General features: G+C 23.0%; 4 protein-coding genes across 6 annotated transcripts in view; 1 reads left to right on the top strand and 3 right to left on the bottom strand.

The window, feature by feature from the left end:
• LOC129618747 (brefeldin A-inhibited guanine nucleotide-exchange protein 3) overlaps positions 1-8,837 on the bottom strand; it is a 50,721-nt gene extending 41,884 nt beyond the window's left edge. The window contains exon 1 of the mRNA XM_055533710.1: positions 8,697-8,837. The gene's annotated coding sequence lies outside the window, so the exon portion shown is untranslated. The remainder of the gene's footprint in view (positions 1-8,696) is intronic.
• Positions 8,838-12,855: 4,018 nt separating this feature from the next.
• Positions 12,856-13,887, bottom strand: LOC129619104 (malignant T-cell-amplified sequence 1 homolog). Its single transcript, XM_055534190.1, has 4 exons — positions 13,759-13,887; positions 13,537-13,689; positions 13,124-13,426; positions 12,856-13,069 (listed from the first exon to the last, which is right to left on the bottom strand). The coding sequence occupies exons 1-4, from the start codon at positions 13,767-13,769 to the stop codon at positions 12,988-12,990; spliced, it is 549 nt and encodes a 182-aa protein (XP_055390165.1). The 5' UTR covers positions 13,770-13,887; the 3' UTR covers positions 12,856-12,987.
• Positions 13,888-15,199: 1,312 nt separating this feature from the next.
• On the top strand, positions 15,200-17,108 carry LOC129619070 (uncharacterized). 2 transcript variants are annotated; one of them, XM_055534152.1, is made up of 3 exons: positions 15,200-15,231; positions 15,352-15,481; positions 15,553-17,108. In XM_055534152.1, exons 2-3 carry the CDS (start codon positions 15,419-15,421, stop codon positions 15,937-15,939), a joined length of 450 nt encoding a protein of 149 aa, XP_055390127.1. In that variant the 5' UTR covers positions 15,200-15,231; positions 15,352-15,418; the 3' UTR covers positions 15,940-17,108. The 2 variants fall into 2 exon arrangements, with proteins under 2 accessions (XP_055390127.1, XP_055390125.1); XM_055534150.1 differs by having other exon boundaries at positions 15,209-15,481.
• A 7,818-nt stretch (positions 17,109-24,926) lies between these two features.
• LOC129619033 (popeye domain-containing 2) overlaps positions 24,927-26,762 on the bottom strand; it is a 68,755-nt gene continuing 66,919 nt past the window's right edge. For both annotated transcript variants that reach the window (XM_055534106.1, XM_055534105.1), the window contains one exon: positions 24,927-26,244. In XM_055534106.1, the coding sequence (XP_055390081.1) occupies positions 26,180-26,244 (65 nt within the window). In that variant the 3' untranslated portion in view covers positions 24,927-26,179. The remainder of the gene's footprint in view (positions 26,245-26,762) is intronic.

Below are 26,762 nucleotides of genomic sequence, written 5' to 3' on the forward strand. Positions count from 1 at the left end.
TTAATTTCTGAATCTTAATTATGTAAAAGTTTGGTAAAATTTTTGTAAGAAATGTGTTTATAAATTGCATTTTTAATAATTTTGAGGGACGGGTTAATTCAAAATATTTAGTCCTTCTACCAGTTATTGAAATTTAAAATTACACCTATTTGGAAATTTGATTCCTTATTTAAGATGTTAATTAGATAAATTTTGAAAGATAGAATCGACTGAAGGTTATTTATTCTTTCATTTAATTTCTAAATTTAGGGTAAGCTAAATGTACTAAGGCATTCGTTTAGCTGAATTTTCAAGTGTTTGCATTTGTTAAACTTGAAAAATTGTCTTTAATGTTGATACAATATGATATATGAAAAAATTGCATACTTTCAGGATTTTGCGAAAATGTATTGAAGATAAACGCTTTAAAATAAACGCTTCAATGAAGTGTCTTTATCCTACCCATTCCAATGAAAAAACTATTAAACGTGCAGACGGTGGAACATAAATAAACCGGTCAAATGAAATGGATGGACTAAAACTAATGATCAAATTTTTTTCTATTTTTTTCTTTCAAATGTACTATGTGAAAAACTATTTTCTACGACCTTAGTAAAAATTTTTAGTATACTTTTTCAAGAAAATTAATATTCTGTAGTGGTGGTCCAAATTTGGACGTAACACCTCCAATATAAAAGAAACTAAAAATGTTTGAATATTTTGTATTTTGTCCTTTTTTTTAATTATTTTGTACAAATCTTGGCAAGTAGATACAAACACTTGTACTATATAAAATAGTCATGCGATTTACAAATTTCCATTAGAAAAATATTCAAGAAAAATTCAGTATGAAATCATAAAATTAAATATACGAACGGGTACAAAATAAGGGAAACAAAACGTAGAAGGATACTTCGTATATGTGTACAATATACGGCTACATGCGGTATTAATTAAATTTATAAATTTTCTTAAGAAATCATTTTTTTTGTTTTTTGTATATTTTATTTATATATATATATATATACACATATACATACATACAAATTAAAAAAATAACATAATTAAGAAAAGCTTCTTTATAATTTGCATATTATTAAATCTAAATGAAGAGTCCTTATTTATCTACCCTAATTGCATATACCACATATAATTAATATTTAAAAATATAAAATAAATTTATATTTTTTTTTTAACAACATGTTACTTATTGTGTACAATAAATTATAATAAAATTTATTAAAGGAAGAGACACACAACGTATGTCGTATGCGTTATAGTTTAAGCTCAAGGATTTTTTTCTCTTTTTTTTTCCTTTTTTTTAATTACATAATATTATATATTTTAATATTAAATAAATTTTTAAAATTAATTTTTAATTGAACTTAAGTATTGTTTTACGTAATCCAAGCTTGAATTTTTTTTTAAATAAACAAGGTCAAACATTTTGAAAATACAAATAAAAACAGAAAAACAATTTATATTTAAATATCAGGAAAATTATCCTTTTTTTGAAAGGTAGCTATAGCTATAATAAAAAAGCAGATGCGACTATTCCACAAGGTACAGTTTTTATATGAAACATTGAAATATCTGCTTTTAATTGAACAGTTAAAATAATAACCATTTTCACGCAATATTATACGATGTAAGTAAAAATGTATGCATATGTATGTGTGAAAATTCGAAATTAATTAATAAATTTGTATAATAAATAAAAATAAAATTTATTCCATATATGATAAAAAAAAATCAATATACAAATATAAATAAATAAAAAGGATATTCGCAATATTTTTGATTTTTTTAACAATTCAACTGTAATATTAATTTATTATGGAGCATATTTGCTTGTAATATGTAAAATTAATAATATAATAGTAAGGCCCTTGCATAGTATTTGGAGAATATTATAGTGTTTTTGATTCCGGTTATGAACCTTTAAATGAGCCAAAATATTGATTTTATTTGGTCATATCAAAAATTTATAATATTTTCAATTTATCTGCATTATATACTATTTTCAAAATTGAAGAATTTTGAAATTTCTGGAAAAAAATTAATATGAATTTAATCTTTCAATATATGTACATATTTTGTCTTTGAAAAAATTTTCAGAATTTAAAACAATAATTTTGAAAGCATAATTTGCGAATTGAAAACAGTATTAAACTCAATTTGCTTTAGAAAGGACAAAACTGAAATTTTGAAAACAAAATTAATTAAAAGATAACTTTGGCTGAAAGAAGACAGTCAAACTATAGATTAAAGTGAAATTTCTCTTTAAATCTTAATTGAGAACCAAATATTTAGTAAATAATCAAAAAAATTTTTAAATACTTTTTACTCTTTCAAACTCTCTTTTGAAATTAGGAATGATTTGAGTCCGAAAAGTTTGGTAATAGATACTTAATTAACTTATTCAGGATTATACTACGAAATAAGAGATTTATATAGTAGAGTTATTCGAATATAGAGAAACAATTATTTTCTTCATTATTTTATTATATCTGACCAATGGTGCTGTGATTATGGCACCGGTCGTCTAACTGAAGGACTTCTGGTTCAAACCCATAGTATGAAAAAAAACTACGGCAGGCTCGTCACTGCCTAGTTAACTCCAACGACCTGTAAAACTGATTCTTGAATCTAAATTCAAGTGGAAGGTCCTAATGCTTCCAAATAGAGTTAGAAAAAAAAATTATCTTATTGTAATCTTTGATATATGAGAAATGAGTATGACTTATTTATACATTTGAAGTCAAAATAGTTAATAGCTAGTTCACTATATTTAATATTAAAAACAGAAGTAAATTTTGTCATATACGTGCATATAGAAACTTGTAATAACTTAAAAATGAAACATCCTGTACATTACAACATAGCTATATATAAAGTCTTATTTCAAGTTGCCCACAATTTTTATGTAGTTTCATATTAATTTGATCGCCTACACTTAAAGCGAAAACCGAATTATTTCTCAAATTACAATCACATCAAAGCATTTTAATTTAAAATAATTGCGATTTTATGTATGAAACGATTCCCTTTTATTATTAAGTAAGTTTTTGTTATCACGCGATTCATTAAACATTAAAATTTTTTTTTTATAATTTTGTCCTTTTTTTGGTTTTATTTTTCTCTTTTGTTAAATTTAGATTTTTAACTAATAAAATTTGATCAATTAAAATATATGAAATTGGAATTTTATTTTTATTGAAATTTGATTTTCTATTTACAAGAATGTGACACGAAATCATAGTGTTGCATGCAAATGGTCAAATGTAACCGAATTTTATAGAATAGGAAAATATTTTTTCATATATAATTAACTAAGTCGGTATATAACTAGATCAAAATAGGATTTGTTTAAAATGACTAGATAAAAATTTTTCGAGAGTAATTAAATAATTTCAATGATAATAGTATCAGAAATATTTTTAAATTATTTTTACGCATTATTTTCAATTTTCCAGGAATTTTGGTTAAAGTTTTAGCAAATTATAAAATTTTAGAACCCAAGATCAAACGGTCACTTGTAATCTAAAAGAAACATTTAATACATTTCAAAAACCGTTTTATAGTTCTTCATAAAACATAGTGTAAAAAGTCAGAAATTTCAGAAAAAATAAATTATAAAAATTTGCATATTTTTAGGGATTAATTGTATGTAATAAATGCATGTAATTATGCATACATAACTACCTAACCCCTTATATGGATATTGAATTTTTTTAGATTTTATAATCTTCTACTTCAATTTATATTTCAAAATACTAGCTAGCCTATTTATTTATAACTAGCTATTGTCATTTCAAAAACTTAATCTCTTTACAATACAAGAAGTCAATTAAATGTCTAGAAGACAAAATATTCACGCATACATATACATTATGGATTAGTTTCTTTTATAAAATATGATATAAAAAATTCACAAAAGATCCTTTTTTTTTTGCTTTCCAAGTAAAAAAAGAAAAACTTCGAAACAAATACTACTCCGATTAAAAATATTTGACATACATTATTCGATATACAATAGCCTACATTTTACGAAACCATATCCTACACAATATATTGTTTGAACATTTTTTAATATTTTAAATTTATTATATTGTCTTCCGCAATCAAAGATAATTGCAAAATGCCATTATTAATAACAATGCTTTTCATACCAATTAAAAAAAAAAGAAAAGAGATAAACTAAAAATATGAGTAAAACAAAGAAAATAAGAACCTTTTTTATATAATGAAACAGTGCTTAAGAACTAAATTGATAAAATATTTAATATGGGCTATTATTATAATTGACCTCATTTGCTTGCCTTATATATATGCATAGATACATAGACGATTTTCCTCTTATTAAGAATAATTTTGTATAATTGTAAGTTTTTTTTACAAAAATTTCATTTTAAACAATTAATTTGTTTTACATAGAGAATATTTTATTCATCAACATTTCAATTGTTTTATAAACAACGATCGTAATACCCAATAGTCATAGACAAGAAATTCATCAATTTTTAAATATTTTTGTATTTCAATAGGTCATTTTCAACAAAAAAAAATTTGTTAAAACAACAAAATACAATAATAATATCGGAGGATTTTCAGTGAATTAGAAATGAATTGTAATTGAGTTGAATAGTACAGAATATTTTTCTCTAAATAACCTTAAATCAATATACACAGGGTGGTTCGTAAAAGGTGGCATATTATTTCATGGATCAAAGAAATAATTTGCAGCAAAAAATTGTATGGGGGACTGCATATAAATAAACGGGTAGAACTTCGGAATTGCGTGGTATAGAGGAACGATCTTTAAAGAAAATTTATTGCTCCTTATTTGCGGTCTTAAAATCAATTTGGTCTGAGCCATAATTTTTGAGATAAAGCTCATCAAATTTCGAATTTTTGTTTTGTTTTTGAATTTTTTTTTTTAAAAACTCGAACATTTGTGCTACTTATTTTTTTTTTTTCGATGCTCTACAATAATATCTAAAAGTTAACCTATATAACATTTTCCTCTATCTCCCATAGTATTTCCAGTAAAACGTGTTAAATGTGTTTAAAAAACATTCCAAAAATGCATCTTATGCGAAACACCGTGTATATAAAATAGTATATTATTAATTAGCGAATTAAATGAGCCTTAACTAAAAAGATATTCTGTCGGAATATTTTTAAAAATATGAAATCGACTGAAAATTTTCATGTGACATATGTAAAAGAAATGTTAAAAGTTAAACATATTCAGAATTTGTGCAAGTTAAATTCCATTTTCTTAATATTTTACTATTTCTATAGCCGATATCCGTTTTTAGAGATATAATATTACACTAGGTACATTAATATTCTATTCCCGTTAATTTAACGGTATATTTAGTAGCAAATATAACCCAGAAAGCGCGGTTCGGTTCATCAAGTCAAAAGAATGAAGCAAAAATTGTATTCAAATAGGTTTCTGCTCCAACTAAATTTTCACCAGCTAATCTTGAGCTTGGAAATTTTCCCAATCTGCAGAACTAAAAATTGTAAAATCTAATCAAATTAATAAAGTTTCATCCGATTTTTATAATTTTTTTTGTAAGATTTTTACGTGGGCTTCTTTGAGCGGGGTTTCGAAATTTGGATTCGGGTTAGGTTAATGTATTTTTAAATGGGGCTAGTAGAATGTTTTAAACCTGCGGACGAAAGATTCAGGTAAGCAAATCGTTTACTTTTGATTTTATAGCTTTTTTTCTACTTTAAAAATAAAACATGAAATTTATTAACATGACAGCTTTATGTTGTTAGTTGACTTTTAAACAGTAAAAGTTCAACAGGTTTTCGAAGAAAATCTGAATGACAAGCTTAAAAATGAAATTGAAACTCCAACGAAATTCTCTTAACAATTTGAAACGTGTTACATTACAGGAAGATTTTTATATCCAGTATGTTTTATACAGGTATGTTGAAATTTTTTTTTTAACAACATGGAACTTAAGAATACACGGAATATTTTTACCTTTAACAATTTTGAAACAGCACTTACTAAGTTGAACAAAGCAAGACGTAAACAATTTGATTTATTTTTATTTGACTTTCCAGTAGTTTTTTTCGCGCCATTTCCAAATTTGAGTTTATGTTGTAAATTAACAGATGCTATTAGATTCAAAGAACTGACAGAAACTGTATTAAATATTTAACATAGAAAATTTCAAGTACAGAATTGTGTTAAATTTAAAATTATCTCAAAACTAATATTAAAACAAATAACATGTTTTACAGATTACATTCATTTTCCATATTTTAGACTGGCTTTATTAATTTATTAAATTTTATAGTATAATATTAATTGCAATTAATTAAATATCAAATGATCAACTAATTACCATCTCTAATGGTTTGATTCCTGAAATGATATGCCACCTTTTGGAAACCACCCTGTATATATATTTAAGGTTATTTAGAGAAAAATATTCTCTACTATTCAACTTAATCATAAATTTGCAAATAAATTCTAATATTTTACCTAAACTTTAAATTCTAGTACTTCTTTTTATAAATTCCTTCCCAGTTTGCAAAATTTTGGTAACACATCACATACGAATAGTATTACTGCTTGTACTGAGCATATTAAAAAATATTATGTGAAATGTACTGAGTAAAAATTATATGAACATATACGTATGTATGTAAAAACTTAAAGCCCTATATCCGATCTTTCTCCTATATTCCCTTGTAGGAATGTTCCATTTATTTCCTTTAATTCCTGGTTCCCACAAAAAAATATATATACATATGTATGTACGAAAAAATAAAATATTTTTTTATTAAATTCTATTGAAATTAATGACCCTTTACGCATATTTTGCAGGTGAATAAACTTCTCACTATACCATCAAGACAATTGTAGAATGGCACTTTACGAATTTAAAAAGATAAAAATAATAAAAATGTAAAAATAAAAATGTAAAAAAACAAACCAACGGAAATGTAGAAACGAAGAAAATGAAAAAGCAACTAAAAAGAAAAAAACAAGATAAACAAACCAGAAAGGAAGAAAAATAAAAGTATAAAAAATAAAGTGTTAAGTGCAAGAAAATTGCAAATAATAAAAACAGATAATCAACAAACAAACACACAAGTTGAACGATAAAAAAAAATAAAAGAAAATACAAAAAAATCGTTGGTTTTTTTCCTTTATATTTTATTACGCTCTAAAGTTTATTTGTACGTGTGTTTGTACATATTACTTTCACATGTAATCGAAAAGTTATTTTTATTTTGTTTGTCAGCTTGATTGTTGGTTTGTTTAAAAGTATATAAAAGTATGTGTTTGGTTGATTGTTTGATTTGGTTTCATTTTATACATGTTTTTTTTTTGTTTTTCGAATTGATTGTCTTCTGCGTTATGTAAACGTACATAAATGTCCTTAACACTTTTCCGTTCATTTTTTTTCTTCTCTTTAAATTCCTTTCCGTTCTTACTTTGTTTTTTCTTTTAATTTTTGTTTTCGTATTTTTATTTCCCATTTTACGAGCTATCTGAGTCATACAATTTTTTTTTGTTCTTGGTTGTTTCATGCAACTAAAGTCATACCTAGATTGTATATGTATTTAATAAACATAGATGGTTGGTGCTGATGGCTCCTTAAGCATATAAGACCTTGTACATACGAGTATGTGTATGTGTACATAAAAGGCGAAAAAAAAAATACAAATAACTCCGTAATAAAAATGAAAATATAAATGAAAACAAAAACAAAATGTAAGAGAAAATCAAGAAAAGAAAAAATAATCAAATAAAGAAAACAAAAAAGAAAAAAATTAAGCTGAAAACGTAAAAAAAAAAGAGAAAATTTTCATTTTTCCTAATGACGCATCAAAAAACAAAACAGAAAAAAAATTAAAGAAAGTTATAATAAAATAAAAGGAGTTAAAATAAGAAATGAAAGGAGCAAGTAACAAAAAAAAGAAAAAACTTAATATTAAGTATAAAAATTGGATACGTGGTAATTTTTTAAGAAGTAAAGGAAAAATAAAATAATAAAATTTACACGCAAAAGTCTTCATAAAATTATAATTTGCATATCTGTATATTTGTGTGTATATATATTGTTGTATTATATGTGTAAGTATATTTGTAGACAAGATTTATGTATAAAAGATACAAATATGAATTTAAGATTTTCTTTTTTAATTAATAATTTATACCCACATCCAAAAAAATTTCTGTTCCAAAGGAATTTTTCAACTTATTCATTGTAGTAACAAAATATGGGGGTAGATTTTTTAAAATACATTGAGAAGGTGCAAATAATGTTTACATTACTGTTACTAATTACCATCATCAGTAGTGTAATAAAATAATTCTATATGCAAATAATTTAATTAAATAAAAAGAAAAATAAGTTTTAATACAATAATTAAAAAAAAATCAAAATAGATTTTTTCATTGTATAATGAATTTGTGTGTGTTTGTAATAAATTAATTTCTTTTTTCAAGAACACACAATGTTCTTGAACTTATTATAATCGTAGTAACCTTTTATTGGAATTCTCTTTGGAAAAATTTTTAATTTTTTGATTTTGAAAAACATGATGATTTTTAATAACAATTTTTATTAAATTTTAATTGAAAATTTTTCATTAAATAAAAAAAAAAATTTAGTTAAAATTTTCTTTTTATTTTTTCTACTATTCTACTTTTGTTTTTCTACTTTTGACCTCACCTTTATTTAACTTTATCATTACCATTCTTAATTTGGAATTTTTTTTTCCTTTCATTTATTTTTATTATCAATTTTATATGTAAAATCTTTTAGTATAAATTTTTTCATGATTTATTTATGAAATTATTGCAAATTGCCATTTTTTTTTTGCTTTTTTAATTTTGTTTTTTTTTTTTTTGTTTTTTAAATGAAATTTTTTTTTTCTTTAAAAATTATGAAATAAATCAATAAATTTTTTTTTTGTTATTTTCCTTACACGTATGTATGTACACACAAAGGTATAACTTAAAAAAAAAAAAACACTGAACTAAACAAAATCAAAAAAAAAAATGTTTATTGAAAATTATCTAGAAAATTCAATTTGTCAAAGTGAACATTTGCCTTTTTTTAAATTTTTTGTTTAAAAACCGTAAAATTTTCCTTTACTTTTCACTTTTTATATAATTTTTTAATTAAATTTTTTGTATTGTTTCACTATAATTTTTTTATGCTGGTTTTTTCCTTGCAAAAAAAAAAATTAAATAATTCAAACGGAAAACTTTCTAACTACTAGTTTGTTGTATCACGGCCATATTGTAAATGAGATGAGAAAAAATATTTTTCATGTACAAGAGTAGCAAAATTATTTTATTTTTTCTTCTTATTTTTTTTTTTGTTTTTGGAAAATTTTCTCTTTCTCTCTCAAAATCTGTTCCTTTTCAAAATATAAATATGAGTATGAATGGTACCATATTGAAAGAATTTTTTTTTGGCTTAAACAACTAGATAGAGGATTTACATTAAGCGTTTAATTTAAAAAAAAATTTCAAGAGCTAGAAATTGAATTTTTAATTTCCATAAATTTTGAGATCTTCTTGATTTCAAAAGTGCAGTAAAACTCTATTGCTAATTACAATTCACACACTGAATTGTGTATCACTTTATTTTTGAAAGCAGAGAATTTATATGCAATTAAAAATCCTTAAAACTTAATTTTAACCTTTAATTTCGAGCTCACAGTGTTCAGTTATTAACGCTTCGTAAGAAAATATCTAAAATTTACAAAATAGGGTAAAACGGTAATTTACACTTGTCATGATTTTCTGATATAAGACTTTTTCTTTTAAATTAAATAACCATTACTAATTTTATTGTAACTATAAGTGTTGGCAACACTCTATGTAAAAGTATTCATAAATAAAAGTTAGAAAAGTTTTCCCTCATTTCCTTAACTTTTTTTTGCTATTTATTTCAAGAATTTGAGAGCCAAATCACAGAATGCGCAGATTCAAATATTAAAAAGGAAGATTAACTTTTTATTGTTTTGTTTTTTTTTTTTTGGTTTTGTTTTTAAAAAGGCAAGTAAAATAAAAGTTAATTTTTGATAGAAAATCGATAAAAATTTTTTTTTGTAAACGCCATTTTTTATTTTCTTTTGCATTCTCCATAGAATACACGTGATGATAATTTCAAAAATGAACAAACGAAAAAAAAAATATTTCCCTTTTCTTATTGTTACAGTAGAAATGCACGTGTATTTGTTTATAAATAAACATAGTAAATCCACAACACAAGCAGAGGAATAGACACACAATCTTCTTATTGTTGTTATGTTTCCTATCTTTAAAAATTGAAACGATTGTGTGTGAGCTGCAAACGATTACCGTTACCGTGCTTTTTCAATGTGTGTGTTTTTTTTATAAATAATGACTACTTGTTGCCATTATTATAGTTTATTTCGGTATAATTGCGAGACATATGCGAGTAATTTTATATTTTTTTAAGGGAAATTTACTATACATGTACGTATTTATGTATGTATATGTAAATGTATAGTTTTGAATGTAATTTTAAATTTTTGTTTAACAACAAAAAAAATTATGTTTTTATTCTCCTTTTAATAACAAACTATAGAGACCAACAGTTGATGGGCTCATTTGTATGTTTGTGTGTGTAAAACATAATTTTAATAAGTGTTATATACGTATTTATAAATGTATATGAAAATAAATTAATTTTAAGGATATTGTATATGTAGGTATACATATGTATGTATGTATACTATTTTCTAAAGCACATGGTATTTTTTGCAAAATGAAAAATATATGCATATCTACATACTTATACAAATATGTCTAAACTGTTTTTCATTTTTTTTTTTCTTTATTTTTAGTTTTTTGAATTTTCAAAGATAGAAAATAGCTGTCATGCGATTTTTTTCATTCATGAAATTCAAACAAACACAAATATAACAAAAATAATCTTGAAGCTAATATGTACATACATATATATTCTTATATAGATATGTTGTTCATAATTAATTCATGATATGGTCTACATTATAGATTTATATTTAGTATTTTTAAGATATATTTTCTATTGAAAGTACTAAATTTTATCTAATATTTGTAGTATTTCACCGGTTATTGAATATAATAATGTTTAATATGATTAGATCAATAGCTTAGTAGCGCTGAGTTGATTTCTCAAAAGCGCAAAGAAAATAAAGCGGTTCACCTGTTGAAAATATAGTAATGTATGTTTATGTATACCTAACATACCACTGCAATACTGTTTATCACTTTATCAAACATACGCATAGCTCACCTAAAAACAAAGTATAATGTACTTTTGACAGATTTTTCATTTTTTTCAGCTCAGCGTCAAACTTAAAAATTTTGAAAAGTTTTTAAGAAAAATGTAAAAATTATGCCCAAAATACAAACTGACCACATGCATTATGTCCATTATGGCAGCAGTTGTAAATAGCCTTATTAAATTTAGAAGTGAAAGTACTCGTAAATTTGCAAGGCTTCTTTTATTATGTACATATAATGACTGTAATGTATATTATAACTTCATTTCTATTTAATTTAATTATGAGCAAAAATAAATAATTTGATTATAACTAAATAAAATATTTATTAATTATTTTGTTCGTAAAATATATCTAGGTATGTATGTATGTAAGTGAAAGTAACGAAATTTCAATTTTGCGAGAAAATAACGAAAACGGCAACTCTAAAGGAAAACCTTATCTCAACTTCACTTTTGCTTAGCTACAAGCGTATGAGTGTATGTATATATAGTTTTCTATTCCATCAAAAAACCGATCACTAGAAATTTTGTTTAAATTTTGAAATTTAAATAAAAAAATGTCTATGTTTAGTCGATTTGTTAAATTTTATTGTTTTTTAAATTGAAATTGAATTTGAAATATAAAATATGTACGTGAGTGGTAACGTTGTAGCATTTAATAAAATTTGAAAAAAAAAATTCTCAAAATGTCTGACATCATGTAAAATTTTGTGTATAAAAATTCTAATAAACAAAAAGTAGATTACCTATAATTATTTTAAAATATTACAAAGTTTCCAATAATAATAATTATGAAACTCTTACCCAAAGTGCCTCATACTTTCATTGGATATCAGATCAGAGGTAAGTGAAAATTAGATTAAATTTTAAAATGTTTTGTATTAAGTTTTGAATAAATTAATTTTATGCATGGAAAATAATAACGATAAAATAATATGCTAATTGAATTAATCCGTTAAATTCATAACGCGGTAATGAAGCAACATAATTGAAAGAAAATTATTAATAAACACAAAAAATATCCGAAACTTCACGAAATGTTGAAAATTTCTTGAACAATTTATAAGGATATTAAACAATTTTTTTATTATTTAAAACTGATCTACCTATATAATAAAAATTGTACGAATTTGTGAGTTATATTTAGCAAATTGATGGGCTTCCTTAGTATAACCAATTAGGCTGGAAAAATCGTTTAGATAAGTATGCTAACTAAGTGTACTTCTTGAAAATAAAAATCTAATCAGCAGCTTTAAATGGTCTAGATACTTCCCATATATATGTACCTTCTAGACACAGATAGGTTATTATGCAGGTTTCCTAAATATTCCTCTTAGAAAGTATAAAGGTTTTTGGCAAAAAAGTGAATATTTCTTGCTATAAAAAATGGTAAAGCTTTTGCATTGCAAAATGCAGAAATTTTCTGATCTTACTTGCTATTTTAATTTACAACTAACTAGTTACCTATGGAATGCCTTAAATTTAAATCTTCAACTTCAACAAAATTTTACAAACAAGCTCGAACTGTAGACCTTTCGAAGAAAAAATATGTAATCTAATTAAAAACTTGTAAATGTTAATTTCCAAACATATGTATATTTTTTTTTGTTTTTAGGTTGACAATTATATCAGAAAGTTATATAAAACTTTGTATTAAGACCTAGCCTTTTAAATACAATACATTGATCACAATTTGAAATACAAAATGCTAAATTTACTTAATTGGCTTCATATGCCATAATCCATCATTTAAATAGTGACAATTTTCAACACCGATTCCTTTATTAACTTTTGCACTAAAATTAAATTACTTTTTTATATTTAAAATGTTTGACTAATATTATTCTTACATATCTTCTGTTGATAGTGCAGTAATTCCGATAGCCAATGCATGTTCTTTTCCTTCAGCCATAATAGCAACAACAGTTCCTTTATCAACTGGTGTCATGCATGCCCCTGGAGAAGTTAAACCTGGACACATAATATTTGCTCCACTTAAAACAAACCTTATGGCACCTTTATCTACCTGTTCCATAGGTAAAAAGAACGGGTATTTGTGTAAAAGTTTTAAAGTTGGCATCCACTGACCATCTCTTTGACGAAAAAATATTTGTTCACCTGAACCATTAACAAGTATTTCTAAATGATCATGGCTATCAAAAGTTATTTAATGATTTTTTTAGTATGAGTTCAAATTAAATGTTCACATATGTAATCATTGTTTGGTTATGCGGCATTTACTGTAAATGCAGTAAGTACTTACCATTTTATAATCCTGAATGCGTCTTTCCTTGGCAGTATATTATCAGCATAATTTTCTAAATGAGGATATGATTCCAATAGTTTTGTGCGTATTCCTTTTTGTACAGAGGATTTTAATTGTTGGACACCGGACACACTCTCTTTTTCATCAAATCTATAAATATTTTAAGGTTAATGATTTTTTTTTTCGCAGGTACAAATATCTATAACTATTAAAACTAACTTTTTAAACATTTTATCATTCAAAAATAATTCTAACTTATTCTGAGTTTCTAATAGTTTTATATTTTCAAATTCTTTCAATATTTTTAAAAGTTTTTTTGGTTGAGTTGACGTAGAATTTCTTGGCCAAAGCAACAACAAATCTATAAATAGTCAAATGTCAAATTGACCGATAACGATAACACAAAAGCTGAAACAAAATTGAAACGTCAAAACAAAATATTAAACAAATAAGCGTCATTTATCATTTTTGTACGTGCAGAAATAAATTTAATATCATTATTATAAGAGTTATAATAAATGATTTTAGTATTATTCTATGAGATCATTATCAGTATAATAGAATATAATTTAAATTGTTATAATTTTCAAAATTCATGAGAGTGTAAAACCCATTTTGATGTCAGTAATTATTTTTAATGTAGACACAAACCATTTTGTGTAAATCAGGGATGTGAAAAATGTTCAATTGTTAACGCTTGCCTTAATAGAGTAAATTTTAAACTAAACCTATTTTACTTTTAATTTTTAATTCATTCATAATTTATGAATTGTGAATTCATATAAAATTTTAATTTTAATTCGCTTTATACAATTTTCAAATAGATTTTTAGCAGTTCCTGGTATTAGCAACGATAAGTGTGTTATTTTGGAAATATTTTCCGCCTCTGAAGAATATTTAGATATTTATGACAAGTCGCAAAATAATTAATGTGAAAATTTGTTGAGAAAATTATCGATATGAAAATACTTAGCATTTTAAAATTGTCCTTCTTTTAGTTTTTGAAAGAGCGTGAAATTTTAAATACAGTTCAATAACCAAAAACTGTGAAAGACAAGTTTTTCATGAATATGCCACAAACATATATGTTCCGTCAAAATTTGGCAATCTAATGTTATTCAAGATTTTATAGATTGACACATCCAAATTTTGGAAACCTTGAATAATTTTGTATTTTGAAGGTTTTGACAAACTTACATAAAACTACTTTTTGAAACATTTGAATACTTGAAGGCATTGATTGAAAGATTTTACATAATTATAAAAAAATGTATTTGTCTTCTAATATTTTTTTTTAATAACTGCGAATATAAAACGTAATGTCAATTTAATGTAAGAGCAATTTAAAGAACTGCAATTTTATTGTATGAATGAATTTTTTGACATTTTGAAATATGTAAAATAATACCAATGTGTGCTAACATTATGTATTTTCTAAAACATCACACTGTTCTTTGGTATAGTTAAAATTTCTCGAAAAATTTCGGTGTGTGAAGTAAAATAAAAAATTACTTTTTTGACGTTTTTTTAGAGAGCTTAGATGGATGTCACATGTTATTTTGTAAAATGACCGCAGTGGCGCATTTTCAAAATAAATTTTGTTTTTGTTTTTCTTCGTTTTTAAATGAACAATCCGCAAAACCAAAGTGTCAAGGCCATTGCCTAAAGCTAATGTCATAACAACGCAAAAAAGTATGTCTGCAAAAACGCTTTTCAAAATATTTCTAATTATTCTTGTTTTAAATATTCTTGCTTAATTTTCTTTTATTATTATTTAGTTTTTTAAATAAATTTTGATAATGAATATTTTAGTTTAAAGTTAATTATATTGATCTGGCCTGATTTTGAGAAGCATTTAATAGTGAATGAAGGTTAAAGTATGGATTATCTTATGTATCCGAATTTAATGTCCAGGGAGGACCTAATTATGATTTTAAAAAATGTAAGTAAGAAATTATTTGAATGTATATTAAATTTGTAAATTTCTAATTTTGATATTGTTTTTTTTTTTAGAGGCAACTTAAAATCCCAAATTTAGAAGAATTGAAAACAGAGGAAATTATCAAAATTTATACAAAATTTGCTCTTCCATTAAGTCAACGAGAACAAAAGAAAACGAAAGCAACAAAACTTTCAACAGATGGAAATATTTCAAATATTAAAAATAATGAAACATTTGATTCTTCAAAAAATCAATGTTCATTAAAAAGAAATTTACCTGTCATAGATATGAAGGAAGCTTCCCGTAGAAAAGTACTTAAATTAGATAGTAACAGTAGTAAAAAAACTTATTTTGAATTTGAACAAAAACGAAATTTGGAAAGTGATGATGAAATTTTAGCTCAGAGTTTAGATCAGTGCCAACAAAAACTAAAACGCCAAAAGATAACATGGCCGTAGGTTTATTTTTTATAATAATTTTAAAATTTTTCAAATGGACTTTGAAAAATGAAAATTAGTATGTTACATTTCATTTTTAAATGTAATTTTTTATATTTTTATTGTATTATATACAAGTAATTAGAATGTATTTTTAAAATAGGTTAGTAAAAGAAATAATGTAATGGTGGGAAAAAAGAAATATTAAAAAGGACTATTCTCCATTTTAAGTAAATAGTTGCCGGGAGGAATTTTAAAGAAAATACCTACGAAGAAATAATTATGTAGTTAGGTTCCTACCTACCTACTTACATACAATGAAATTTGTTTATTTGGATTAGGTACCTACTTTAATTTCGGAAGAGGAAAGTGCAATTGTTTTTTGTTTTATGATTTGTAACACGGTAATAAAAAAATTAGTTTTTTGAAAATGGTTAAAATAATTTTTCCACTCAGTATTAAAAGTATACAAAAAAGAAAAATTAAAACCGCATAGAATTGTAAAAGTTTTGCTTTCATTACTAATTGCTTACACTTTCCAAATTAAACAATAATTAAATTCTTAATAAGCACTAATTGGTTGAGTTTAAAAAATAAACTAATATGTACCTTCACATTATATTTTTATAATATAACGAAAACAAAAAAAAAAAAAATAAAAAAAAGGAGTTTGTACAGGTAAAAAATGTGCAATTGCAATTGAAATTAACAAAAAGTGGTTTCTTTCCGTAAATTCTTATGAAAAATATTTTAGTGCTAAATTTTTAATTTTTTCAAGTACCTACATTATATTTTTACAATTTTCTAAGCACATTTTATGCAATTTTACGCTTATAAAAATTTTAAATTTTCACATGTTAGGTTTACAATTAAATTCACATGCTGCAAAAATATAAATTTTAACAAATTCACAATTTCTGCGCTGCTTTCTGGCTTTTATAATTTTTTGGACGAAACTATTTAAATCTTTAAAAAATGCACTTTTATGTTTTTCCACTTGTTTTTATTGAAACAAAGCTGAATGTAGTAGAAAATATAATGAAAAATATGTCGAAAGAACTTGAATGCACTAATTTTATGATTAAGTATTTATATAAGTAAGTTAAGTTCAATAAATTAAAAAATTTGTATATAAATTAAGTTGTAAGTGAAATATTAAATTAAAAGAAAATATATATTTTATTTTTGTTTTAAAAATATTTTAGCATTTTATTTATTTTTAAGAAATAAAGTAATTATTTCAATATTCTTATTACAGGAACGTTTATACTGGGTGAAATACTACTATTGTTAACTTAAGCTTAAAGATATGTATATAATGAATTATCATTTAAAATTTCATTAAACTTTGTAACTTGCAATAAAATTTTCTAAGAAAATTTCAATTTTTCTATAAAGTGTACATACTTTTCTTTCAAAAAATACACTTTGCGTGACTTTATTTTCATATTGATTGTGATTGATATTTTAAGTTAAGACATAATATCTTTCTGTAAATTCTGTGTTTAAAGTCACAGGGATCATCTTTATGCCTAATACTCTATAAGTTTACTTAATTATTAGTTAATCACATTATTATCGTTTGCATGTATAAAAATATACTAATAGTGTAAATGAATATTTTACTACTTCATCTCCAGGGCAGTAATACAAGGGCCTGATTCTGAAATTAACAAATTTTTCCAAAAAAGGTTTAGTTTCAGAAGGTTAGTTTAGAAGAAATGCAATTATTCTGAAAAGAATTTGGAGTACTGACTAAAGTTTGATGCTATCTTAATTAACTTGCCATTGAAATAAATTTACTATGCTGGTCTTTAAATAATAACAACAAAATTTTCAATAAGTAAATAACTTTATTTATTTTTAATTATTACTTTTTATTTTTTTTATTTTTATATTTATATGTATGTATATACATATACATAATATATTTATATGTTTTTGATTTATTTACTAAATATTTTCAATTGTTGATTCTTGCCTTATCAAATTGCCCTGAGGTGTTAAACTAATTATATTTTAATTAAAATATGTTGCTTATTAGGGAAGGGAAAAATACAAAAAATTTATTCATAATTAAAGGGGTAAAAATATAAAGAAAAAAATGTTTAAGATTAAAAATATTTAAGCACCTAATCACCTCTTGTTAATGCAGAAACAATTTAAATTTTATGAAAATTTTATGCAATTTAAGTAACTTCAACTAATAAATTAAAGAAAATATTTTGCGAACAAAATGCATCTTTAAATGTTTTTTTTTTAATCAGTTAAATTGTTAGTGATATACTTTTTTAAAAAAAAACGATCTACAAACGTGGATTTTACATTTTATTTATGTATGGGGTGGTCCGCTTCTGTTTCGGGTGATTTCTTTAAGGGTAATTCGTTGGAGTTTTTTAGGGAAAAAATTCGTATGGAGGGCTTATTCATTTTAGTTGAAAGCTGTTGAAACTACAACATTGAGTTGCTCGCAAGTTTACATTTTGAAGTTCGGAAATTTATAACCTACACAAATGTATATAATTTTTTATATACATAGCTGTTTAAAATATTTTTTGTACTTATTTGCTGGTAATTTAATTGTGAATTACTTTGTATTTTCCTTTGAATTTAATTTTAATCGGAATTCGTACCTATAAAATGACGAAAATATTAATTAAATTCGAAAAGTTTTAATTAATTAAATTCCTATATTTAGCAATGATATTTATATAAAGCACAGCAATGAATCTGATGCAAATATGAAAATGAATCTGATTAAATGACATTTCCGCAGATTGTAGATTTAAATAAAAAATTTTCGTTTAAACTTACATGCATTAGAGTAAAAACTTGAGTAAGATTTGAATGAAATATTTTATTTGAAGTTGCGAAAAATGGTATGAAGTTATGATATTCCATTTTGCACTTTTGCTCTATACAGTACGAGTTGTTTGAAATCGTAAAATAAATTGTAGAAACAAAACAACAATAAAAAAAATTCCCAGGGCTTTTCAATTTTCATTTTTCGAAATTATTTCTTAAATTTCTTTCTATGCGTCCATTTTGAAAATAATTTTTTTTTCTTTTTTGGATTTTCTTAATAGTTAATTATTATTTTAAACGTTTTTTAAAGCAAGATAATTTTGCGGTTTTTTAAGATGTTTAGATGTTTTTGGTTTTGATATTTGTTTTATTTTATTAAATTTTTTTTTATACAATTTTAATATTTTCGTTTTAATTTCATATTAAAGGTAGGTATTCAACAGAAAGCGCCTTAATTTTGTAAATATATAATAATATTTTTTTCATTTTTTTCTATATATTTTATGTATAATATTTACGAGTTTATTTAATAATTTTTATATTTAATTTTTTTTTTTATTTTTTATTTTTCTAATAAATGTAACAAAATTTTATTGTAATAAGTTTTTTTATTATTTATTTTTAATATTTCTTTTGAAAAAATAAAAAAAATAATTAAAATAATTTAATTTTCTAAAATATTTTTTTTTGTTTTATTTAAATTCATAATTTTATTGTTTTATTTATTTTATACATTTATTTATACATATATTTTTTTATTGATTTTTTCATATTTTAGAAAGCTTAGTACAATATTAAATAGAGTATTATTTAAATAAATAAAAAAAAAATACAAAACCAAAATTTTTATGATTTGATTTTTATCATTTTATCTATTTGTGCTAGCAATTAGTATCATAAAAATAAATATACAATTTATTTTATTACATTTTAATTTGCATTTAATTAATTTAATAAATTAATTTCAATTTGTCTATTGAAAGGTGAAGCACTTTGATGAATCGTACTTGTTTCGGATAAAGAGCATGTATTTTTCACTCTGCTTTTTCCGAAAAATTGAATAAAAAAACAAAAATTTTTATATTTGTTTGGAAAATTTTCAAAATTTTGACTTTATTTTCAATATTAACACAAAATATGAAAACTCGAATAGTTGAATACCAAATTTCTAATTTGCCACAAGCTATGAAATGGTGGATGACGAAAAAAAAACGTATAAAATTAATTATGCTAAGCCAGAAATTTTTCTTAAGTTAAAAATATAATCAGGATACAAAATATGTATAGTACACTAAGTCCTCGATAAAATTTGTCGCATAAGATTGAAATTTGTCGCATAAGATGAAATTTGTGCATAATCTAAATCATCGCATTCAGGTGCGTCATAAATCGAGGACCTATAGTGTACTTCAAAATTTTACATCTTCAAAAAACAATACGTTTAGATGTAGCTGAATATAAGTGAAAATAAACATGCCACCAATATCAATAGCTCTTAAAAATTTGTTTTATTTTCCAATTTTGCATCTACTGAACGTCAAAACAGGTAGGATTTGAATTTGATTGTTGTTTTTCAGTATAAAGTTTTAAAACTGTAAAATTTTGAAGTGCACTTTTTGCATACTGATTATGTAAATAGCTTTATAATGAATGAAGGTAACAATTATGTTTTTATAATTTTGTGCTCTCATACGGCTTGCAAATGTACACACGTTCATGAAAAAAAATTCAAAAACTTGTTTGTTCTAAATCATAATATGGAAATGTCTGATTTAAATTACTTAAATCAGTGTCGTTGCAATTTGGTGTTTGACTCCTTTGTCATATACATTTAATTTGTTTTCAATATGCCTCCGCCAAATTCGAAATGAAATTTAAAATTTTTACTAGAAAGACCCGCATAAATAACGTACTAGAAAGACCCACATAATGAATGAAATATAAGGGAGAGTACAGTTTAAATATTTTAAAATAAACCATTTAATTTAGTACTAAGCTTATGAATATTAATGTTAGTATGTAAATATTTTATCTATGTATATACACGCTACGCGTTTTTTTTATTTTTTAAGGTACCAAATTAAAATTAATTTTTTTTTCTTTATACATATTTATAATTTTTATTTTTTTAAATATTAAACAAATATTTTTTTTTATATTTTAATTACAATTATTGACAAATTTCATTAAAAAAAAAAAACAAAAACAAAAGAATTTGGAAATCAGTCATTCCTTTTCAATTTTATTTCATCATTTTATTTTAATTTTTCTTTTAAATTTTAAATAACTATTTTCATTCATTATAAATATCTATAGATATATAATGCCATATCATAACAGACGAAACCTAAGCTATTATCATCATTTTTCATTAATATATTTTATTTTCTGCATATTACATTGAATTATTTTTACAAAATTATTATACAATGTACTCGTAGTTTATAATAATGTGGAACAGCACCCTGTAAAATGAATAAATATATGAATTTATGAATTTTATATAAATTTTTTATTAATTTAAAAATTATTGTTAGTTGTTTTTTAAATTTGGTTTTTTGTTTTTATATAGTTTGGTGGATTTTAGTTTTGTTAATGGAAAATGTTATATAAATTCAAGAGATATTATACAGGTAACAGGTTTAATTAAATAACTATTGTCACAATTTAAATGCTATAATAATTATTAGGTTTTTTTTGTTTTGAATAGTTTTATGAATATAAAGTATATTGTTATGAAGAATTTTTTTACATTAGTTTTATGAACAAATTTACATTATTTTTTATATTATATTTATATTTTTTTTAAAGTTTTATAGAAAAAATGTACATATAACATTATATAATGTCATATACGTATAACAGGTCATAAATCACATATTTATATCGCAGTTAACAGTTTTTGTATTAATTACATAATAATACAGGGTGCTTTAATTGTAATTAGGTATAGTTATGTAATGTTTATTTGTGTAGTCATTTTGTTCGTTTTATTTTAAAATAATAAAAATTAACATTATTTAAATTTTTGTTAGTTTTTCACATGTGATTATTTACATGTATACATAAAATGTTTAAAATTATCGGCGAATGGTAAATTAAAAGAAAATACATATAAAACTAAGAGAACTATTCTCTTAAATACGTATGTAATACTTATGTGGAATAATTTGATTTTATATTACAATAACGTATGTATTACAGTAACGACTGACAAAAACAGAGTCCTGGACGCTAAAAGAATTTGGCGATTATTCATCAACTGCTCAAAATTGTTACTTTATACCATTTTTTATAGAAATCAGAAAAAGTATTTTAGGAAATCTTGGAATTTAGTCTTTGCGAATTTTGTTTGGAGCAAACGTACATACCTTGTCATAATATTACAAAGTTGATTTAAAATTTATTTTGTTTCCTTTTTTTTTTCAAATTTTACCAAAAAAATATGTTCAATCAAATTAGCATTTAAAATTTCGAGGTTATATTTGTATTTAAGATATGTTGTTGACGAAATTCCAATTTCCATTTTTATAAAAACATTTTGTTTGTAGATTTTAGGCAATTTTTACAATGAAAAAACCTAAATTGCCAAAAAAAAAGGGGAAGGAAAACTATATATGTTACTCCGGAAGTGCCATATTGTTTAAAAAAAACATTTTTATTACCTTATTCACAAAAACAACAGTATATACGAGCCTGCATTTTTGTCAGCCGTGATAACATAACATGTATTTATATATGCACATGTTTGTGTAATGCAGATGTATGTATATTTTATACAGGTACAGTGAGTTTATTGGTCAATTTGTTTAAATTTAAAATTTGTAATTTTTGATAAATTTTATTTTATTAAATAAATATTAAGATTATTAATTATTAAAAATATGTAACAGTATTGCATTACACGTTTGAAAAATGTAAAGTGGGAGCTTATGGTAAAATGAGTATATGGGAGTCACGTTAAGCTGTAACAGGGTTAAATTTCTGGTATTCTATACAAAATTTTTCTTTACTCAACTCATTCTTTCTCACTTTTTCTTTACTTTTTTCGAAAAATTAATAGAATTTTAAAAACAAACATTATAATTTTTTATTATTTAAAGAAAATAGAAGAATTTTTTTTTTTGGAGTGTTACAGATTCGGAAAATTATCAATTTATCGAATTAAATCTGTGTGCAATTTTAAACAGTGTAAAGGGATATTTAAACGATTTTCATTAGAAAAATTGCAGTCTTCTCCATAAGCATTGGCAGACCTCATACAATTTTGTCGTATAAAAATTTATATTGATTTTGTTTTTTGATAAAGTTATTGAAAAATTGGGTCCTAGACAAGTTCCTCATTTTTATACATATACATACATATATATACATAATATAAAATTAACCCTGTGTTAAAAGATTTAAAAGAGTAATTTAGATTAAACATTTATTGATTTTATATAAGTATATTTTAAAATCACATTACAATTTTGGGTATTTAATTAAAATTTTTGTTTTTTCAAGAAAATAATTTAAGTGTGTTATATTTGATCCCTTGAACATTTAAATTTATATAGGAAATTGATATGTCAGATATAAACAAAAATACGTTTTACTTGTATACTAACGATATGCTTGATGTAGAAATCTGGAAAACTTTTTGTTTTAATAAAATTAAATTCAATCAATTTTAAATAATTCTATTTCCAGAAATAAGGTGCAATTTCTAGACAGTGTGGAATAATTGAACAAAATATAGACAAATATTGAATTAAACTAAATTTTTATAAAGTCTCATTATTTTTCTTCTATAGCGAAATTCATTATAGCATTGATATTCCGACATCCACTTTTAATATGATTTTTCATTGTGTAACTTTACATGCTATTACAAGTTCCTAACTTTTACTATACTTATAATAAAACACGGTTAATTAGACATAGATCGAAGGAGAACCTTTTGTCCGTTTATTAAAATTTTGTTTGAAAGTTTCGTTTAAAATGTTTAAAAAAATAAATTTTTACATAGAAAACATAATAATTATTAATTAGAACTTAAAAATTTATTTTCAAATTTAATAAAAATTAAAAAAAAAATTGCAGATTATAACTTAATTTAAGTTATTTCATTTCTTTTAAGATTACATATACAGGAAAACTAATACTTAAAAATTCTTCTGCAGTGTGTTATATTTGATCCACGGTTAAAGTTGTTATGCAGTAGAACTCTGTGTGTTATACAGAGTTCTACTGCATAACAACTTTAATCGTGTTTTATTGTATATATTTACGGTTAACTGTTATTTAACAATTAAATAAATATGTGTAATCAGTTAAACAATGTAAAAATAATCATTAATAAATTTAAGAAAAATACATTCTGCCGATAATGATAATTACATAATATTTTTCGAATGAAAAATTTATTGATTGTTCATTTTGCATTTTATGTATTTTATATCATATTCTTACATATATATATGTATGTGTGTATATATATGTAATTTATATAATAAATATTAATGAAATAAAAACATTAAATATATAAAAATTTAATTTTTAATATTTTCTAATAATATATAATTATAATATTAATTCACATAACAAACACATATACATGTAGTTTATTAGTTTAATAAATTTTAATAATAAATTTAATAATTATAATAATAATTTTTATATAAAATAAATTTAATACTTTCTTAATTTGTATATATATATGTATGTGTGTATTTATTATGTATATTTATTTTTTAATTATTTTATATGTTTTTACAATATTTATATATAATATATATATATACTAAATTCTAAATATAATTTTAATAATCTCGTAATTATTTAAATTTTGCAAAATAAAAAACAAAATATTCTTATTTATTTTATAACAAAAATAAATTTATTTTCTAATCTAATTATCCTGTTTCTTTTTCTCTGTTTTATATCAAATATTCTATTAAATTTAATTATTTATTTAATATTTAGATTTATTAAAAGGTACACATCACTATTCTTTTTTTTTTTATTATTATTTAATTTTCTAAATTTAAATTGATAATTTCTTGTTGTTTGTTTTTTTGTTTTCTTCATTTAATTCGAATTTATTACTTATTTTAATTTTATTTAGCATTTTTAATTTACAGCATTCAAAATTTATTATTTTTAATTACATTAATAATTTCAGATGTTTTTTTTATTTATTTTTATAATAATTATTTATACTGATTTCAATCTTATGTTAATTTTTAATTTTTTTAATTTATTATTTTTTCGAATCAAATACAGTGTTGTTTCGTTTAACAAAAAAGTAGTCAACATTACAGTTTTCAAATGGAACAAAACAAAGTTTAATAACCTGTAATATTTTTGAATGAATGTACACACAAGGAAGTTTTTTATAGTTGGTAAAGCTGAGTTGAAATTAAAGTTGAGTGAAGTTTCAAATATAAAAAATAAAATTAGTTATTTTAAATAAGACTTCCGGTTCGTGTTTTTGTTCTATTTCAATTGTGACAAAGTCATGGTATTTCTTGTTAATTTTATTTCTAATGGCGGTCCACTTAGCTGCTTCAGTTTGTTTACCTCAGCTTAAAGTATTTTTCTTGTGATAATGTGAATGAGAAATGTGTTTTTGTTCTATTTCAGTTCTGATAAAGTCATGGTAGTTTTTGTTAATTTAATTTTTACCTGCGATTCCATTAGGTGTTTCAGTGTGATTAACTTAGCTTAAAGACGTATTCTTCTTTTCAAATGATAGATTCGGCTATAAAAGCTTTTGCAATAGATACAGGATGTATATTGTGAGATTCCTAAAATTTGGCAAATCAACGAGCATAAATATATTTTAATAGATTAAAATTTTCATTTTATTTCTTAAAATTTTATTAAGAATGGTTTATTTAAAAAAGGTTGTAAATTTGACAATCGAAAAAAATTATACAAACTTAAATTTTCGAATAAAATTTCAATAATTTTTTCAATAAAAGTCTCCGTTAGAACATTGTAATTTTGACTACCTTTCAATTCCGAACAATACTCCGAACAATTTAAATTTTATAATCTGAAGATTAATAATTTTGTTTCAATATCTTTTATATTTTAATTTTTGTATTCACATTTTAATTACAAATTTTTTTTCTATTTTTTTTTTTAATATAATTTATTGTTTTTAAGCTTATGATTTTTGTTTTTTTTTTAATTAATTTTTTTTATTATTTTATACATAATATACATAATTTCTATGATTATAAGTCGTTTTAATAATGTGAGTAAAATGTTTTGAAGTTGATTTTGTTGTTGCAGCTGTTGTTGTTAAAATTGTTACATTTGACTCTTCTAATGTTGATAAAGATGTTGTTGATGTTGTTGTTGTTGAAGACGATGGTGATGGCGATATTGTAGATAATGATGATGATGGTATTAATAAAGATGTTGATGATGATGGTGATGGTGATGATATAAATTGCAGTGATTTTCAAACAGCCGTTTCATGATCAGTTTCTTCTATTCGTCCAAGACGCCATGCATTTGGATCGCCAGCTAATTTTTTGATTATAAATAAATAAAATAAAATGATAAAAGAGAGAGAGAGAGAGAAAGAGAAAAAAATTATTTTTATTGTAATAATATTTTTATACATATATGCATAATTATTTTATTTTTATATATGTATACGAAAATTATAAAATTATACATAAAGAAATTCATTAAAATTTAAAATTATTTACATTTTATATTTTACAATTAATGCGGGGAAAACAGTTTTGTCTACTAAAGGATGATTGATTTTTTGTCACACTTTTAATAGTGTTATATAGTGTTATACTAAAACGAACGCGTCATGCGACTTACGGTTGTCAATAAAGAATGACATCTGCATGTGAAAAATCGAAATCGCCAGATTTGATTCCAGATTTGATTTTCCAATTCTAAAGGTTTGGTATCGAAATGAAAAAATTATTTTCACTGTTTTTAACGTTTTATACAAACGCCAATAATATGTACTTTACTGCAATTACTGTAATGACATTGCGGAACACAGACCGATGTCGTGTTCA

The sequence above is a fragment of the Condylostylus longicornis genome, unplaced genomic scaffold (genome assembly GCF_029603195.1).
Source record: "Condylostylus longicornis isolate FDR11 unplaced genomic scaffold, ASM2960319v2 ptg000010l, whole genome shotgun sequence".
Lineage (NCBI taxonomy): Eukaryota > Metazoa > Arthropoda > Insecta > Diptera > Dolichopodidae > Condylostylus > Condylostylus longicornis.